Source organism: Macaca nemestrina, chromosome 12 (assembly GCF_043159975.1).
Source record: "Macaca nemestrina isolate mMacNem1 chromosome 12, mMacNem.hap1, whole genome shotgun sequence".
Classification (NCBI taxonomy): Eukaryota; Metazoa; Chordata; class Mammalia; order Primates; family Cercopithecidae; genus Macaca; species Macaca nemestrina.
The window spans coordinates 133,730,949-133,747,126 of record NC_092136.1 but is presented as its reverse complement, the minus strand read 5'-3'; the positions used below and the strand labels follow the sequence as shown (position 1 = coordinate 133,747,126).

The 16,178-nt window shown below is 45.7% G+C and overlaps 1 protein-coding gene across 1 annotated transcript in view; it reads right to left on the bottom strand.

Moving 5' to 3' along the window:
• Nucleotides 1-6,733, bottom strand: part of LOC105476145 (galactosidase beta 1 like 2) — a 45,183-nt gene extending 38,450 nt beyond the window's left edge. The window contains exon 1 of the mRNA XM_011731794.2: nucleotides 6,573-6,733. Coding sequence (XP_011730096.1) covers nucleotides 6,573-6,658 — 86 coding nt within the window. The 5' untranslated portion in view covers nucleotides 6,659-6,733. The remainder of the gene's footprint in view (nucleotides 1-6,572) is intronic.
• Between the last annotated feature and the right edge of the window lie 9,445 nt (nucleotides 6,734-16,178).

Sequence of the window (16,178 nt, the reverse complement as noted above, 5' to 3'; positions counted from 1 at the left end):
CACAAAAATTGGTTGCAATGGAAACCTGAAGCAGAGGGCATAGGTTCCAAGTTCTGCTGTGCCCCGTGGTGAGGAAGCAGGGGAGGTGGAGCCCTCTGGAGTAATTTTTCCTTGACTGGTGAGGTGGGTCCTAAGGATGAAGGGTACAGGGCAGGCCCCAGCAGTCAGGAGATTCTGGGTGTAGTAAAAATGTGAGTGGATGGAAAAGGGCAGATGAGCAGATGACAAGGTCACCACCTCTTTCTGGGAATGGGACTGGCTGTCAAGTTTCAGAAGGGACCTTGCAGGGCGGCTGGGTGGGAGGTGAGCCAGATCCAGTCACCACCAGAAAGGATCTCCTTGAGTGAGGTGTGCCAGGCTTGAAATGCGTCCTGCCATGCCAGTGGGCATTCCTGCATCACCCGCCAATCCTGCAAACACTCATCAGGAACCGGGGTCATGGTAGGGCTGGGAGGCCTCACTGGGGTCACAGTCATCTCTTTCTGGTCTGCCATGCAGAGTATGACCAGACACAGATGGGCCAGGATCCATGCAACTGGGCACAGCAGAGACAGCCCCGTGAACATCTGGAGTACGGTGACCGCCGGCAGAGACCAGGCAGCACTCACGCAGTCCGAGGCTGGCCATGGGCATACGCAAGTTGGCATCTGAGTCAGGAACTGCAATCATTGTCCTTTGATTCCCAGAACATAAGTCCTTGTCGGCCCCAAAGGCTGGTTATGTTGACACTATAACATAATGTGTTCACATGCTTGTTCATCTGAGATGATAGCTTACAAATTCAAGTTTTAGGTGCACTGTGGCCCTATTAGGGCCCTAAACAGAGGTTCAACTGAATCAAAAACCAGGAAATTCTATGAAGATCCTGACCAAGAAAACACTCCCCTCCACCCTCCCCCAGGTGGCCATGCCGGAGACCACCATCTGATAGTGAGTGTTCAGCTGCCCACAGACATCAAACACACGGGGATTCCTCACTTGGATCTGTCTCCAGTGCAGACTCCATCCATCACTCTCAAGATTCTGGTTCTGTTCTAGGCTCCCACGAGGCTCAACTTCCTTGGACATCCTGCTGCCTTAAACTGTCTGTTTGGGGATATTTTGGTCCCAGCAGTCTTCAGCCATGTTCTCTCCACCCTCAGCAAAAGAATTTGAGGGCCTGAAGAAGGAACTATGCACTCTTTGGCCCAGATGGTGCCCTTAACGATTCTACTCCAGAATATTGTCTCTTCGACCAATCCCCGGGCTCCAAGAACTTCAGCCTCAGGGAAATGGAAGTCGGTCCCTGTGTCTGGTCCAGCTTTCTATATGTGCTCCTCGGTCTGGGCCCAAGGTGTTGGACTCCTGTTTGCTGGGAGAGGCATTAACTATGCCCAAAGGCTTAGGCCTGCCATTCCCAAGGCAAGTATATGCATTTTGCAGAGACGTGAGGTCCCCAGCAAGAGGTCCACAGCACTCCTGCAATCTTAGCTCCTCCGCTTTTTCCTCTGAAAGGGCTCCCAGGTAAGCCAGGAACCCTGGCCTCACATCTGGGCTCTGACCCAGAAGCAGGATTGGTGGTTCAGAGGGCAATATTTCCTAAAGACTGTTCAGAGGAAAATATTTCCTCACTGTAGGAAGTGAGTACGTGAAGAAGAGTTTACTAGACCAAAACCTTGAGATCCAATAGCAAAATAACAAAAACCCCTCACTCTAATCAACCACATAACAACAATAACAACAACAAAAAGTGTTCTAACATTATGTGACTTTTGTAGTACTTTGGGACCATTGACAGCATCATAAACGAGAAAAGGACTGTGTCTCACCCAGAGAGAAGTGAAAGCACTGTTAGATAACACAAGGCCTCTACTCTTGATAACAAACCCCTGATCTTCGAGATGCTTGTAGACTCTAAATGAAATGATCTCACAAATAGGGAAAAATATAACTATGTTAAATGTTTTTTTTTTTTTAATCCACCACATAGGACTTATCTACGAAGATACACAAGAGATGCACTGGTTCTTACAAGACTCAAGAATCGACTTGGCCCTATCGAGTTGGGCGCAGAATCTCCTTTACACTGATTCCAACAGAAATAAAATGTACTATTTTCGAAATGTCTATCAAGATTTAAAATGAATCTTTCCTACAGTCAGCAATTCTACTTATAGAAATGCATCCAGCAGATATCTGCGGCAACTTTGTTTACAGTAGCTAAAAGATTGCAAACAATCCATGTCCGTCAATAGAAGCCTGTTTAAATAAATTATGTGTCTAACGGACAAGGAGGATAATATGTGTAGCTATCTTCTTGTATATACACAGAATATCTCTCAAAGAAGCCATTGTCGGTAATAGTGGCTGATATGAAGAGGGGACAGGGAAGGGGCCTAGCCTAGGGGCCAGGAGTGGGAGTTCTTTTCACTTTATTCCCTTTCACACTCTGAACACTTACCATGTTCATAAATTACCTACTCACAAAATAACTTCTTAAGGGCAAAAAATACAATCTGTGCTTGAAAGGAACAAGCCCACTAACTATTTGCTAAGTGTCAAAGAACAGAAGCTGTGAGTATCAACAAGGAGTCTCTAACGGGCAGACACCAGTCAAGAAATATCTACCTCGTTAGCAGGAGCCTCTGAAAACACCTGCTGCGTTTCTATCCCAGGAGACCTCACACCATGAGAACTCTCTTTCAATACGGTCTGTAACATCCAGAGCAATAGATTTAAGCAAAATCTAAAACGGAGTGGAGAGGAAGCGGCAAATATCCCAACACTGACACCAAAAACCCTGCCTGTGCCGCGTGATGGAGGCGAGGGAGGGAGTCTGTGCCTAGACCCCGGAGTCCTTTTCAGGTCCAAATGTTCTAAAACCTTTCTCCTCAAGCTGCAGGATCTCCTGAATTCTTCCCAGAAGAGCGTCTGACAGGACCTCGTGGAACTCTGCATCACTCCATCAAGGACTACGTGTTTTTATTTCATGTGCTACTTTCTTACCTTAAGGTGGGAAGAACCCTTTGGTCAACTTTCTGCTATTTCTGCAGCCAAGGACCTTTGTCCCCAATCTCGTTGGCAGCCCAGTCCCTCCCTTGAACCAACACCTATACCAACACCATGGCTGCTCCGAGACAACTCTGGTCTCTTTCTGTTGCTGGCTAGCACGGTCCTGTGAGAATCCCAGAGCCAACTCGATCTTCCCAGCACAGGGTGGCTCAGACATCCCTCACCACCTGTATCCAACAGGTGGTCACCTGCTGAAAGAGACACTTCCCAATGCTGAAAACTATACTACTACAAGATAAAAGGAACACTGTTCAAAGAGTTTGAACATTCCATGAAATATGACTCAGGCCTCAAGCAGAGCAGAGTCCTAGAATAGGCAAGGCCCATAAAATCAATTACCTCCCAGACGCTCAAGAGGAGAGGCATGATTTGGCCACATACGCTGGGAAGACAGGACTGGCCATGATTCACATTAAAAAAAAAAAGTGACCTGCATTGCTAAGTTAGCCACCTTGTTCAGGAAAATGAGTTTGATACATCTCCTCCTTTTCCCTTCTATAGGAAGAATTTGCGGTCTGGAATACAGAAAACAGTGGGTCAGGGCAGTATGTGAGATGGACCTCAGAGAAGAAGTGAACTTACCTCTTAGGAGCATGATGCTGGCTGCCCACCTGAAGGCTTTCCCCTCTCTCAACTTTCCCAGCTGAAATTTCAGGTATGAGAGATGCAGAGCTGAGTGTATTTTTGCTCAGTGATTCATTTATATTAAGGAAAAAATCATGAATGAGAACCATGCCTTTAGATAATATCAAGCAGGCATTCTTGTGTTCATGGAGTGGGAATAGGAAACAGAATGAAAGGCAACTGGCTCAAAGGCATGGTTCACACTGATACATGCATCGCAGACCTCAAAATAATATGCTGAGTGAAAGAAGCCAGACCAAAAAAGAGAACATGCTTTAAGATTACAATTCTATAAAACACTAGAAAATGCAAACCAATATATCATATCAGAAAGCAACAGATCAGTGGTTGCTCGGGGCTGGGGAGCAGGGAGGAGGAGGAGGGAGGGATGACAGAGAGGGACATGGAAACTTTGGGGGCTGGTGGCTGTTTTCACAATCTTACTGTGGTGGTAGATTCACAGCCTGATTTAGATATATGTCAAAGTGTATCAAATTGTACATGTTAACTATGTGCTGTTTGTTGCATGACAATTAAACTCCAATAAAGGTAATTTTTAAGAAAGACCACTGTTTAAGCTTAAACAAAATAAAAATAAAAATTCTAAGACTGAAATCCTCCCCCAAAAGTCAACCTGGTCATCCCAGCTCTTTGATATGAAGTAACCCACCAGCTATGACTGACCATGAACCAGCCCAAGGAAAAGTTGATGGAAAAAAAAGAAAAGCTATAGCCAAACATCCCCCACCCCATGCCAGCCACTGTCCAAACACCTGCCTTCTGCTACAGGAAAAGGGCTGCTCCTGACAGCTCGCTCCACAAAGAGTGAACTTGGTGGCCGGTTTCCATGTGACCCATATTCCACTGGCCACCTCAACACTCCCCCGTAACAGCAGGGAGAGGCCCCCACCTCCCACTCAGTTAATGACCCAGTCAGAGCTGGAGCAAGACAGGAAGAGGGAAAGACAAAGAGGAAGTTCTCCTCCTGCCTCCAGAGATATTACAGCAACTCATAATCATTGGTGTCCAGCCCAAGTCAGACAGGATGAACTGGGCAGAACATACCCATGAGGGAGAAAAAATCAAAAAGACACCAAAAAGACATGTATTCCACAGGATCCAAAGAGACGGCCCTGAACTTGGTTCAGAGCTCCTTGAGCTTCTGTCCTACCTGCTAGAAGGATGGAGTGGCAAGAAAAACAACTTTCCTAGGCATGTCAAACTGTGTTCACAGCCTTTGGTCGCAGCTCTTTATTCTCTGTTGCCATTCTACGCAGCTCCAATGGCCCAAGACTGACTCCTAGTGCGGCCACCCCACCTAGGTGGGGACACGGTTACCTCACCTCAAAGAAGCTCAGGCTTCTTCCCAGCTAGGTCAGCTCCCTGACACCTCACCTCTGTCCCACCAAACAATAGCAAACACTCAGCCTCCTTCGCATACCTTTTCCTGGGGACTTTTTGGGTGTGCCACTCGGCCCATCTCAAGCCCACAGTGCTGCCCCAAATAGTGACCTGCGTGGGTCCCCTGCACGGACTCCTATATCCCTGATCAACAACAGGCCTGCAGCCGCTAGACTTTCTCTTGGCAGCTTGGGCGCCTTGCTACCTCCTGCCGTATGCAGGAGGATCTGCTGCTGCTGCCCTGAGTAATTCTTTCAGGGTTTGCATAAGCCTTGCAAAGGGAGGAAAGCTGAGCATCCCACAGGAGCCAGGGCCAATCTTCAGAGAGGAATGGCTTAGAGATCTTAGGCAGGACAGAAAACATCTTGGGAACAACTGGAGAAATGAAATGCCTGAAGTTTTCTGGGCCCCAGCATGAGAAGAAAATCATGTCCTTCTCCCAAACAATATTATGACGTCCTCACTATCTCAGAAACAAGAATCAAGTCTTGACAAGGTGTAAACATCGAGTTTGTCAATGTGTTCTTGTGGCCGCGAAAGACTTCCAGATATTTATCTCCATCAAAAACTTCCCTACCTCCCAGGGGAAGTTTAGAGAAACTAAGAAGGGGGATAAAAAAGAAGCAAATGACAAAGCTGAGCGGGGTAGGGCCTGCCACCAGTTCCAACCGTTCAGTTCATTCGATACTGCCAGTCGGCTTCCCACTGGAGGTTTTGAATATGGAAAGTGCTGACCTGAAAGACAGGGTCAGGGCTGTAAAATCCTTAAAATAGGCACAGTTTAGAAAAATTCTGGGCTACGGCACCCAGAAAACTTTTAGACAGGCTGCGGGTAAGTCACAGTACCACTGAAGCCACTCATTTGCCATAAACAACTTTTTGTAAAAAGGGGAGAGGAAAGTGTGAGCTGGTAACAGGTGAATGGTGGGAAAGTGGAGAGAGACGACCTATCAGTCCTAGAACTACAAATAAATCATGACCCGGGATCTTGGAGGCCCACGGACATTGTTCTTATGACCCTGCCAGAAGAGCTGGCTAGACCGTAGCTGCCAGGCTGAAGCGCCGGCCTCTGCCGAACAAGGCGCCTCCCAGAGGCTTGGGAGGAAAAGGGGGGTCTGGGGGAAGAGCAGAGGGAGCCTTCCGCGGAGCAGCGGGCACGGGGCCGCGAGGGGGTGCGTCTGAGAGAGCTCTGGGCTGGAGGGCTGCGGCCGTCCACGAGGGGCAGAGCCCGGCATCACAGGCGCGGCGGGGCGGGCGGCTCGGGGCACAGACGCCGGCTCCCGAGGGCACGCCCGGTGTCGCCCAGAGGCCTGGATCGCGAGGCAGGAGTGCCTGGACCCGCAGGGGAACTCGGGGAATTGGGGAGCTCCCAGAAGGAAGCAGCTGGGACTGCTACCCCCGGGAACTCGGGATTCGCAGGTCGCGGGAGAGAACCCGAGGTGCGGAGGGCTGGGGAATGCGGGGTCCGGCAGGTGCTGCGCGAAGCTCTCTCTCACCTGCGGAGCACCAGGAAGCCCAAGATGACCAGCAGCAGAAGTCCCAGCATGCGGCCCGGCCTCCGCCGGAGGCTCCACGTGGTCATCGCGTGTTCTCTGCGCGCAGGGACCCGGGTGCCCACTCCAGTCCGCACTCAGCCGCGCGCGGGAGCCTCGGCGCGGGGGGCGGAGCCGCGCGCTGGTCGCCTGGGCAACCAGCCCGCCGGCGCTCATTGGCTGGGGCTCGCGGCTCCGCGCCTGCCGCCCTAGGCCTCGCGCAAGCAGGGGCGGGGCTGGTCGGGGCCGGGGCGGGGCCTCTGTCGGGGGCGGGGCGGGGCTGGTGGGCGGGGACGAGGTCTCGGTAGGAGGGGCTGGCGGGGGCGGGGCCTCGGCCGGGGTCGGGGCGGGGCCAAGGTCTCGGTAGGGGAGGGGCCTGGCCGGGGCGGGTCCCCGGAGTGCGGAGCGGTGCAGAGCTCGCCGTCTTCCTGCTCGCCAGGCGCAGGCCGGTGCGGGAGCGCCGCGTACCTGTCAGACGCCGAGGTAAAGTCGCCCCTCGCAGCGCTACATTAGCAAGAACGTACAAAACGCGTCCGCAAAGCAGGGGCAACCAACAGAATCTTTTAAAACAATTCAGATTCTGAAGCAAACAACTTTTTAAATAATAAATCATCCCGTGAAAAGCCAGGATTTTGAAGAATTGTATTTGGACATATTTCAATGTGGTTGATGTCTGAGTAGGAGGGGTCCAAATATTTTCTGTCTTTGGCTTCCGCGAGTCTTACTCTGACCTTGACTCCAAGCGCTTCCAATTTTTTATTTTAAAAAGTTCTATATAAAACCTTCACATTTTAGGAAAGGAAGAATGTAATTCTTATTCTGAAACAGAATGTATGTCCCAAAGAACATGATGTAGTATTTAGGTGCAACTTACACTTTGTAGCAATCACAAACCCAACTCCTTCCGAGAACAAAATTCAGATTTTACTGAAACTCGAGGACGGGCAGTGTTTTCCAGAGCATCCGGGTTTGTCCAATGTCTCCCTTGCCACATGCTTTGAATTCATTTCCTAAACGGGGACATAGTTTTGAACTTGTAAAGCCGACAGGAACCAAATGAAATTGCAGATCCTGGAACAAAGACACAGACTTGGGTATGAAGGGTCCTGTCTAGCATTAAGTACATATTTAGTCAAGGAGCAAAAGTTAAATCAAAGACAGGCAAAAACAAACGAACAACAAACGAGAAAAAAACCCTGGCAGAACTGGGGAGGATAAGCTGGGCTTGGTGCAATCCGGGTCTGACTTAAGCACCGCAGACATTCCCAGAGGCGCGCAGAGCGAGGCGCGCTCCCGTGGACGCGCTCCAGGCGCGCCCCTTTTCTCCAGTTAGTAAGGCTATGATTGCTTGATGGCTGTGAAGTCCATGATGAAAACATGTTGGTTTAATTGGAATACCAGCTGGCCCCTAAGCGTGTGGAGAAACTGTCAAAGGCTAGCCCCTTTACCTGCAGGGGACCATCCGAAAGACATGCACCCCACATTCATCCTCTCACTTCTGGTCACCTTGAGCAGTAGCAGAATCTATCAAATATAAGGGAATTCTCAAACGGTTTAAGCAATACCAGCATCTCCATTTTTCTTCAAATGTTTAGCAGAAATTTAACATGGGTTTAGAAACCGTGAACTCCTTGGTCCACCCTTGTGTCCTTCGTTTTTATTTGTGTGAGAAAAATATACATAACCGAGTGTTTTCCAAAAAATTTCCCCTTAACCTTGTGGGAAGTTCAGAACTAGGGACACATCCTGCTCACAGTCTAGTAACAATTTTACTCTATCTGGGCTTAATGATACCACAGAATGCTACAAGGGTAGCACTAACCCGAGATGTGTCTTGCTGAGAGGCTCAGACTTTGTTTGTTTGTGACAGAATCTCACTGTTACCCAGGCCGGAGTGCAATGGTGCAATCTCAGCCCACTGCAACCTCTGCCTCCCAAGATTCAAGCTATTCTCCTGCCTCAGTCTCCTGAGTAGCTGGGACTACAGGCACCCACCACCGTGCCCGGCTAATTTTTGTATTTTTAGTAGAGACGGGTTACACCATGTTGGCCAGGCTGGTCTCAACCTCCTGACCTCAAGTAATCCGCCCGCCTCGGCCTCCCAGAGTGCTGGGATTACAGGTGTGAGCCACCGTTTCCAGTCTGAGACTTGTTTTTTAAAACATTAGCAAGATACTCCTTCAGTGTCTCCTTTCCAAAATGTCTAGTGATCTTAACCCAAAGCAGACAATGAAAATACTCAAATCCCTGGGAACAAAAGCTACAGTTACCATGAACTGGCGTAAGAGCGGTGTAACAAAGTGGTCTGGCAAGGTGCTTGGCTTGGTAATGAATCCCTGGTACACAGGAATCCTCCTCTTCCCAGGCCTTCTTTCTAGTGTCCAGGGTTTAGAAAATATAAGAAATGCTTTTTAAAAAAATTAAATCTTGTTGGTATGCCATATCCATTGCTCTAAGTCAGCTCCAACAGACCCAGAGGGCACAGTTCCTTCCTCGAAAATTCCTATGTCACAGATAGTCAGTGGGAAACAGAAATACATACGAAATGCACACACAGGAGAATAAAAGCCACACGCGTTCAGAATCAGTACAGTGAAGTCACGTGGGAAAAGCGATATCAAACCGGTCTCATTTGCTGTTTCACTTTTTATTTTTAATAGGTAACAGGTTTACAGATTAGTTATTCATTCACATAACTCATTTTTGAGGGCACTCTGCTAATGCTTTAAACGCAGCATATTTGAATTTTAGGAAAACGTTGGCAAAATTTCTTTTAGTCATGAGAATAAGATGAAAAATGTGGCTTCTATGACAATACAGTCACTTGGGCCCCTGGACCAAGATATAACCCTCTGCTCCCCACCTCCTCCTTATGGACACACACTTCTGTCCAGCACCCCCCATCCACCCTCCACTCAGGAGGAGCAAAGTCCAGACATGATGTCAAGTTGCCAGGGTCTTGAACAAAGAAATTAAGAACACAGGGGAATTCCTGGGAATAAATGAGGGCCATTTCAACCCTAGACAAAAATAAAATAGAAAGTCCTGAATGGAGATTTGGCCTAGGAAAAAGAGAAAGCAGATTTAAGTCAAAGGAAGTAGAAAAAGCTTTTCAGTCCCAAAGATATGTGAGTGGGACTGGAGGGGGCCTGTGCACATCCGATAGGGATGCACAGAACTTGATCTTTAGCCTTACCAGGTCTAAACTATCATTTTTCAGGCTCAGCCTTTGAAGGCCTAATAGCCAAAGGCAACATTGTATTTATTAAACAGTAAATGACAAATTGTAATGACCATAAACTACATGCTGAACACTGTTTCACATGCTTGGGATGTATCAGTGGACAAAACAAAGATCTCTTCTCTTTGAAATTTCTGTTCTAGCTAGGGAAGACAACAAAAACAGAATAAGTAAACTGTAGAGTATATTTAAAGGTAATAAACACCATTGCAAAAATTTAAAAAGTAATAAGGTGGCCAGGCCCAGTGGCTCACACCTGTAATCCTAGCACTTTGAGAGGCCAAGGCAGGCAGATTACTTGAGGTCAGGAGTTCAAGACCAGCCTGGCCAACATAGTGAAACCCCATCTCGACTAAAAATACAAAAATTAGCCAGAAATTGCTTGAACTCTGAAGGTGGAGGTTGCAGTGAGCCAAGATCATTCCACTGCACTCCAACCTGGGCAACAGAGTGAGACTCCATCTCGGGGGGGAAAAAAAAGAAAAAGGTAGTAAGGGAAGGAGGACTGGGAATGCAGCGGGGAGGGGTCTGCAGAGAGGAGGTCTCCCTGGAAAGACATTAGCTGAACAAAGATCGGAACACAGTGGGAGTTCTCCATGCAAGTGAACCAAGATATAACCTGGAGGAAGCACTGCCCAAGCAGAGAGAACAGCTCGTACCAAGGCCCTCAGGAAGGAGCATGACCTGGTGTCCCTGGTGTCCAAGGAAAGGCTAGGACAACAGTGTGGGAGGTGATGGCAAGAAGGCAGGAAATGAGGACAGAGAGATACAGGGGCCTGATCATGCAGGGCCCTTAAGAGCAGGGTTTTGACTCTGAATGAAATGGGAGCCACTGCATGGTTTGAACATGGTGGTGATGATAACTTAGAAGAATCACTGGTGCCGTGCAGTAATCCGTATGGGAGACGACGCTGGCTCAGGGGACAGTGGTGGAGGTAGTGAGAAGTGTTGAATTTCTGGAAGTATTTGGAGAGCAGACACGAGAGGGTTGTTGCAATTCGTGGATTGTTTGTAGGGGGAGAGAAATAAAGGGGGCTTAAGAATGTCCCCCACAGGCTGGGCCTGAGAAACAAGAAGTGCTGATCGCTGTGACCTGAGATGGGGAAGGTCCCGGGGCGAGTTTGCGGCGGACATCAGTAGCTCAGCTTGGACCTGCTGCGTTGGAGAAGTCTGGGAGGCATCTGAGTGGAGACACCATGCAGGCTGCTGAATATCAATCCTGATGGTCCAGAAAGAGGTTTGGGATGGAGATACGAATTTAGGAGTTGACAGAGAGTTGGTATTTAAAGGCAAGAACCTGCACCAATTAACAAAGTGCAGACCGAGAAAAGGGGATGAGGACAAGCCCTGGCACACCTAACACTGAGAAAAGATGAGGAATCACACCACCAACAGGTGAGGTGGAAGCAACACTGAGGATTGACCAGTGGATTTAGTATGTGGCCATTGTTGGTGAACTGGACACAGGCAGCTTGGGTGGAGTTGGGGGTCATGGGATTTGAGAAGCCAACTGGAATGGGTTCGGGAAGAAAGGGTGAAGAGAAATCTAAGACCATTAATGTAGATGACTCACTCAAGAATATAGGCTAGGAAGGGGACACACAGGCTGGGTGCGGTGGTTTACACCTTCAATCCCAGCACTTTGGGAGGCCAAGGAGGGTAGATCACCTGAGGTCAGGAGTTCAAGACCAGCCTGGCCAATATGGTGAAACCTCATCTCTACTAAAAATACAAAAATTAGCTGGACATGGTGGTGGGTGCCTGTAATCCCAGCTACTCGGGAGGCTGAGGCAGGAGAATCACTTGAACCCGGGAGGCAGAGGTTGCAGTGAGCCAAGATCGCACTATTGCACTACAGCCTAGGCAACAAGAGCAAAACTCCATCTCAAAAATAAATAAATAAATAAGAAAGGGAATACATAAATGGGATAGTAGCTGGGCCAGAAGAGGGAACTGAGTCAAGAGCCATGTTCTGTTTTCATTTCTACCACAGCATGCTTGTATGCTGATAGTGATCTTGATCAGCAGACAGAACTGGTGAGGTAGGAGAGATCTAGTATCTAACAGCACAACAGGGTAACTACAATCAACAATAACTTATCGTACATTTAAAAATAACTGTGGGAGGTCAGGCGTGGTGGTTCACACCTCTAATCCCAGCACTTTGGGAGGCCGAGGCAGGTGAATCACAAGGTCAGGAGTTCAAGATCAGCCTGATCAACATGGTGAAACCCCGTCTCTACAAAAAACATAAAAATTAGCCGGGCATGGTGGCACATGCCTGTAGTCCCAGCTACTCAGGAGGCTGAGGCAAGAGAATTGCTTGAACCTGAGAGGTTGCCATGAGCTGAGATTGTGCCACTGCACTCCAGCCTGGGCAACAGAGAGAGAGAGCCCGTTTACGTAGGAGTATAATTGGATGGTTTGTAACACAACGAAAGGATAAATGCTTGAGGTGATGGACGCCCTGTTTACCTCAATGTGATTATTACGCATTGCACACCTGTATCAAAATACCTCATGCATTCCATAAATATACACACCTACTATGTACCCACATGCTTTTTAATTAAAACAAAGGAAACTACAAAGAAAACACATCTGTACTGAACACGTACAGACTTTTTTTCTGTCGTTATTCCCTGAACAATACAGTATAACACTATTTACACAGCATTTACATTGTATTAGGTATCATAAATAATCTTAAGATGACTGAAAGGATACAAGTGAATGTGCATAGGTTATATGCAAATACTGCCTCATTTCATATCAGGGACTTGAGCATCTGTGGATTTTGGTATCCACAGTAGATCGTGGACCCAGTCCCCCATGGATACTGAAGGACGATTGTATTCACTTTGAAATGCAAGTATGCATTTGAGATGTAACATAAAGTGAAACATTAAAATTGTATCAATAGGTTAAAGTGAAATAAATCAACTACTGATTATTATAAAAACTGTTGATTTAATGTCCAAAACAATTATTAAGAACTTTCAAATACTGAAGCACATAAGGAAAGAGATTGACAGTTCATGTGGATGTGGAGAAAGTATATTAGCTTTGTAACTTTATAACTTTGGGAAGAATATGATATCCTCTTTAAGTCAACAATGTATAAAAATGTTTTTAAAATATAAAATATGTAGTATAAATTAAACATTTTATATGAAGTATAAATTTAAATGTATAATAACTATATATTCGCATAATAAAGATTACATTATATCACAATTTTTATCATTTTAGAATTGCTTAATACCATTTATGGTACTAAACAACATGCATGCCTTCTTTATAAAAATGTGGTTTATACCAAATTTATTTTTATTATTTAATATCATTCAGGCCATGAATCTTTGAAGAAAAAGTCTTCTTTTGGGATTCTTGCCACCTCAGAATTTCATGAGAAGGCAAATCTCCAAAATTATGTGCAGCTACATCTATGATAAATCATTTTCAATTCAGACAGAACAAAGACCAGACAAGGTACAAAGGAAAAAATTGGGCACATTATGTTCTCACTAATCTAACTTCAAAAGACAGACTTATAATAATACTTTTAAAAGATAATTTCTTATAGCTTTGCGTCTACAGAGACTAAACAAAAAGCTTCTCAGAATAATTGCTATTTCCTGGTGTCTTCAGTAGCTTTTTGGCTGCCAATTGTTTTTTTTTTTTCTTTTTTTTTTTTTTTTTTTTTTGAGACGGAGTCTCACGCTGTTGCCCAGGCTGGAGTGCAGTGGCGCGATCTCGGCTCACTGCAAGCTCCGCCTCCCGGGTTCCCGCCATTCTCCTGCCTCAGCCTCCTGAGTAGCTGGGACTACAGGCGCCCGCCACCGCGCCCGGCTAATTTTTTGTATTTTTAGTAGAGACGGGGTTTCACTGTGGTCTCGATCTCCTGACCTTGTGATCCGCCCGCCTCGGCCTCCCAAAGTGCTGGGATTACAGGCTTGAGCCACCGCGCCCGGCCCAAATAATTGTTTAAATCTGCCCAAGTTATGACTTCAAGGTACAAAACTCCTTCTACAAAACATGCTACTAAAATATGTTTTCCTGAATTGTATTTTACTGTGAATCAATCGGTGATATTATTAAAATATACATGTTTTGTATATCAGATGTTTGGGCATGCAGAAACAAATAGAAGTTGCCTTAAAGTTTGGTATGGTAGATTAATGAAAACTTTAACAATTCTTCTCCTTTATTCTTTATCATCATTTCTGAGTATAGCACAGCAATCCAAGAAATAGTTATGAAATGAAAAATTAGGATATAAAGTTGCCATACAATTGTCATTGGGGAAGAAAGAACAAACATGGCTAACACCGTAAGTGGCTTAGGAATTACAGATGTATGACTGCTTCATTCATGACTTTTAGCTCATATTTAGATTAGGAATTACACATGTATGACTGCTTCATTCACGACTGTTAGCTCATATTTAGATTAGGAATTACACATGTATGACTGCTTCATTCACGACTTTTAGCTCATATTTAGATTAGGAATTACAGACGTATGACTGCTTCATTCACGACTTTTAGCTCATATTTAGATTAGTAATTACAGACGTATGACTGCTTCATTCACGACTTTTAGCTCATATTTAGATTAGGAATTACAGACGTATAATTGCTTCATTCACGACTTTTAGCTCATATTTAGATTAGGAATTACAGATGTATAATTGCTTCATTCACGACTTTTAGCTCATATTTAGATTAGGAATTACAGATGTATAATTGCTTCATTCATGACTTTTAGCTCATATTTAGAAAGAAATTTCAGCACAGTATAAGGTAGGGACTCTTCAAAAACAAAGTGGATGATGTACAAAAGATTTTGAAACTCTCTTGTCTCTTTATGCAAGACGATCAAAGAGGTTGAATAGCAACTAATACATGCTTTTTAAAAAGCTTCAGCAAAAAAGAAAAAAAGGGATTAATATTATACTTTGCAGAGAATAACAGCAACAGAGGCCTTACAAGCAACTAATGATTTATTTGCTGGAATGTGCTGAAGAAATAAACCCACTGATATGGCCAGAGAGAAGTTATCCTTCCATGACACCTGATGAAAGACACTACCACCTTTCTGTGGAAATGAAAGCTGAAATGCACATAAAATTCAAGAGATTACTTTTTTTAGACGGGCTCTCACTTTGTCGCCCAGGCTGGAGTGCAGTGGTGCAATCTTGGCTCAGTGCAACCTCCACCTCCCAAATAGCTGGGATTCTCCTGCTTCAGCCTCCCGAGTAGTTGGGAACTACATGCACCCACCACCACGCCAGGGTAAGAGTGTGTGTGTTTTAGTAGAGATGGGGTTTCACCATGTTGGCCAGCCTGGTCGCAAACGCCTGACCTCAGGTGATGCACCCACCTTGGCCTTTCAAAGTGCTGGGATTACAGGCATGAGCCACCGCACCCAGCCAATTTTTGTTATCTTAAAGTCCAATTGCATGACTTCATTGCTACATGTTTGGATTCAATGTTTAAGAGGATAAATTTTTAGGGAAATGCAAATCAAAACCACAATGAGATAACATTTCATACTCACTAGGATGGCTGTAATCAAAAACAGAGCTTAAAAACAAGTGTTGGTGAGGATGTGGAGAACTTAGAAACCGAATACCTTGTTGGTGGGAATGTAAAGTGGTGCAGCCACTTTGGAAACAGTTTAATGGTTTATCAAAAAGTTAAACACAGAATTACCATACGACCCAGCAATTCCTCTTCCAGGTATATAACCAAGAGAATGGAAAACATACAACCATGCAAAAACTTGTGCATGAATATTCACAGTAGCATTATTCGTAATATCCAAAAAGTGGAAACAACTCAAATAGTCATCAACTGATGAATGGATAAACAAAATGCTGTGTATCCGTATGACGGAACATCATTCAGCCATGAAAAAGGACAGAGTATACACGCTACAGCATCCATGAAGCTTGAAAACGTGAAACAAGCCAAACACAAAGGGTCACATATTTGATTCCACTTTCAAAAAACGTTCAGAATAGGGAAATCCAGAGACAGAAAGTCAGTTCATAGTTGCCAGGGGCTGGGCGGAAAGGGGAATCAGGAGTAACTGCTGACGGGCTAAGGGCTTCTATCTGGAGTCATGAAAACGTTCTAGATCCGATGGTGATGATGGTGGTACAATCTCGTGAATATACCCTACTAAAAATGACTGAATTGTAGACTTTAAAAGAGTTTGCAATCCATTTTGAAAAATGTTATGGTATATGAATCATGTCTCAAGTTTTTAAGTAGAACAAACTTTTCTCAAGTACAAGGTACTTTTATTTTTCTATTTCTACA